Here is a 3,003-nt window from a genome sequence, read left to right on the forward strand (position 1 = left end):
TGTGTGTGTGCATTGTGTGTGTGTGTATGTGTGTGTGTGTGTGTGCAATGTGTGTGTGTGTGTATGGTGTGTGTGTGTGTGTGTGTGTGCATTGTGTGTGTGTGTACATTGTGTGTGTGTGTGTGTGTGTGTGTGTGTGTGTGTGTGTGTGTGTGTGTGTGTGTGTGTGTGTGTTTGTGTGTGTGTGTGTGTGTGTGTGTGTGTGTGTATGGTGTGTGTGTGTGGTGTTTGGGTGTGTGTGTGCGTGTGTGTCTGTCTGTGTGTGGGTGTGTGTGTGTGGGTGTGTATGTGTGTGTGTGTGGGTGTGTATGTGTGTGTGTGTGTGTGTGCGCGTGTTTGTGCGTGCGTGTGTGTGTGTGTGTGTGTGTGTGTGTATGTGTAGTGTGTTGTGCAGGGGTGTGTAGTGTGTAGTGTAGGGAAACCTTTTTTGTCTGAGAAAGCCAAAAACGCCACATATTTTTTTTTAAAAATTGTAATACTGTGAGAGCCATACAATATGTTTCAAACTGGGATAGTGCGCATGCGCAGAAGAGGACTCGCGTTCCTTGTTGCCGTGGTGGTGTATATGCAGTTTATCTGCCGCTCAGTGGAAGAGTTAGACACATCTTCAGCTTCTTTTGGGTTTCAGAAACATCAGCAATTTCCTTGAGAGCCAGACAGGAGAAATACCAACTAACAGCTTGTACAATTAGCTAACTGACTTGTGGGTTGATTGACTTTGGAGGACGAGATCTCTGCACTTTGGCCCAATAGTCTGCCTGTCAAGTGACAGGCAGCCTATTGGGCCAATTAAAGTGTGGGGATCTTGTCCTACAATGTCACTGGACCTGACAGAGTCCAGAGTGGGACAATTGGAGCAGCCGTTCATTTTGGGGTAGCGAGTAAGTTAGCAGTGCATGCTACAGCAGTAGCGTGTATACTTCGAAAATTTTACTTGTGCTGCCACACTAAGCTGCGCTGCTTGAGCAGTGTAGCTTAGGGAATCAACCCCTACTAATTTGTCTGTGAGCCAGATGTAGCCATCAAAAGAGCCACATCTGGCTCCCAAGCCATAGGTTCCCTACCCCTGGTGTAGTGTGTGTGTAGGGTTGATGAACCCATATAAACACATACATATTATACAAACTTGATAAACCCAAGGCTGTAACCCAGTGATGGTCATGTGTAGGACAGCACTTGGAGAAGCATGTGTTTGTTTGGCTAGCTTATAATAGATGTGAAAAACTCTGATTTGCTGTGATCACATCCTGGTTTAGCAGACAATCATGACTAGCAAATCAGAGACTTACATATCTATCACCTGACTGATCACATGCTTCTCCATGAGTCCTACTAGAAGTGACCATTACTAGCAGTAACACCACAAAAAACAAAAAGTGCTATCCAGTACACCACCCACTCATGAGAAAAATTCAGTGAACATTGGCTCTTTAAAATATTATTCTCCTTGCTGTTATTATCATCATGACCTTTTCAACCACTGCTCCTTCTATTTTCTACTTTTCAGGACATGCATGGCATCAATGCCACCACAGTCAATCAATTTATACTCTTGGGATTTCAAAGTCAGCACAAGATCAGTTTTCTAATTTTCTTCGTACTTCTTGGTATGTACACTGCAACGGTCTTGGGAAATCTTCTGATCATCATATTAGTATCTTTGTGCAAAAGCCTTCACTCTCCAATGTATCTGTTTTTATCCCAGCTGTCCATAACTGACATTATGTTGACCACCAACATTTCACCCAACATGCTTTACGTTATTATGGATGCAGGTGCCACTATGTCGTTTCAAGGTTGCATTGCTCAGTTTTATTTTTTCGGTGTCACTGAGTGCTCAGAGTGTCTTCTTCTTACGGGAATGTCTTATGATCGATATTTAGCCATCTGCAACCCGCTACGGTACAATGCCATGATGAGTCACATGCTCTGTCTGAAGCTGATCATAATATCATGGCTTTTTAATCTTTCTGTCATCTTAATCCCCACAATAACAGTTTGTAAGATGGAATTCTGTGGATCGAATGTCATTGACCATTTTTTCTGTGATCTGACCCCACTGTTAGACCTCATATGTTCGGAAACCTCTCTTGTTCGATCAGAGGTGGCTTTGCTGTGTATTCCCACATTGATCATACCCTTTGTTATTGTCATGGTATCATATGGCCTCATTGTCCACACAATCTTAAGAATTCAGTCCAACACAGGAAGAAGAAAAGCGTTTTCTACGTGCAGTTCTCATCTATGTGTGGTGGCCATCTATTTTGGGACACTTTTCTGCATTTATGTCCTTCCAACTGAAGGACAGTCTTTGACTTTGAGTAAGATTCTTTCCCTGCTGTACACTGTGGTGACTCCATTGCTTAATCCGATATTATACAGCCTGAGAAATAAAGATATTAAGAATGCAATGCAGAAAATAAAAGGTGGATGGGTAACTAGGACAAGATGCTAAACTAGTTGCGCCTACCCAAACATACATAACGATGCTCTTGCTCAATCGTGGTTAAACAAAAAAACAACAAAAACACCTTAGTGTAGCATGGACAGTTTCTTATCTGAATGGGTTTTCTTTGTCCAAACAGGTCAGTTCAATATGGCAATTTAAAGTGGATCCAAGGCAAACTTTTACACATTGCATAATTGTGTTCCTTCCCTATTGTTTATAGGGCATTCCTCAAGCCAAATACTTTTTTGTTTTAATACTCTAATTCCCTATAAACTAAATAAGCCACGCCCACAGGTTCAGAGAGCCTTGGCAGTAGCAAGGGCTCATGGGAGCTCAGTCTGGGCAGGAGGAGGGGGATGTGTTACTAGCCATTGATTTCAGAGGCAGAGGGGAGGAGGGAGGAGGAGAGGGGATTAGGCTGATGGCTCAAAATACAGATAAGCCTGCCTCTATGTAATGTTTACAAACAACATGGCTGCTGTCACTGTATCACAGGAATAAATAATAATATTCTATTAAAACTGTTTGCAGCTAGCTTTGCTGTGTAAACTATC

The 3,003-nt window shown here is 42.6% G+C and overlaps 1 protein-coding gene across 1 annotated transcript; it reads left to right on the plus strand.

Annotated features, from left to right (window-relative positions):
• Nucleotides 1–1,510: 1,510 nt before the first annotated feature.
• Nucleotides 1,511–2,455, plus strand: LOC137561903 (olfactory receptor 11L1-like). Its single transcript, XM_068273248.1, has one exon. It carries the CDS (start codon nucleotides 1,511–1,513, stop codon nucleotides 2,453–2,455), a length of 945 nt encoding a protein of 314 aa, XP_068129349.1.
• Nucleotides 2,456–3,003: the final 548 nt, after the last annotated feature.

Source organism: Hyperolius riggenbachi, chromosome 3 (assembly GCF_040937935.1).
Source record: "Hyperolius riggenbachi isolate aHypRig1 chromosome 3, aHypRig1.pri, whole genome shotgun sequence".
Taxonomy (NCBI): domain Eukaryota; kingdom Metazoa; phylum Chordata; class Amphibia; order Anura; family Hyperoliidae; genus Hyperolius; species Hyperolius riggenbachi.

What these genes read in the sequence shown, in the direction of transcription:
- LOC137561903 (XM_068273248.1), top strand. Translation starts at nt 1,511, where the DNA reads ATGCATGGCATCAATGCCACCACAGTCAATCAATTTATACTCTTGGGA.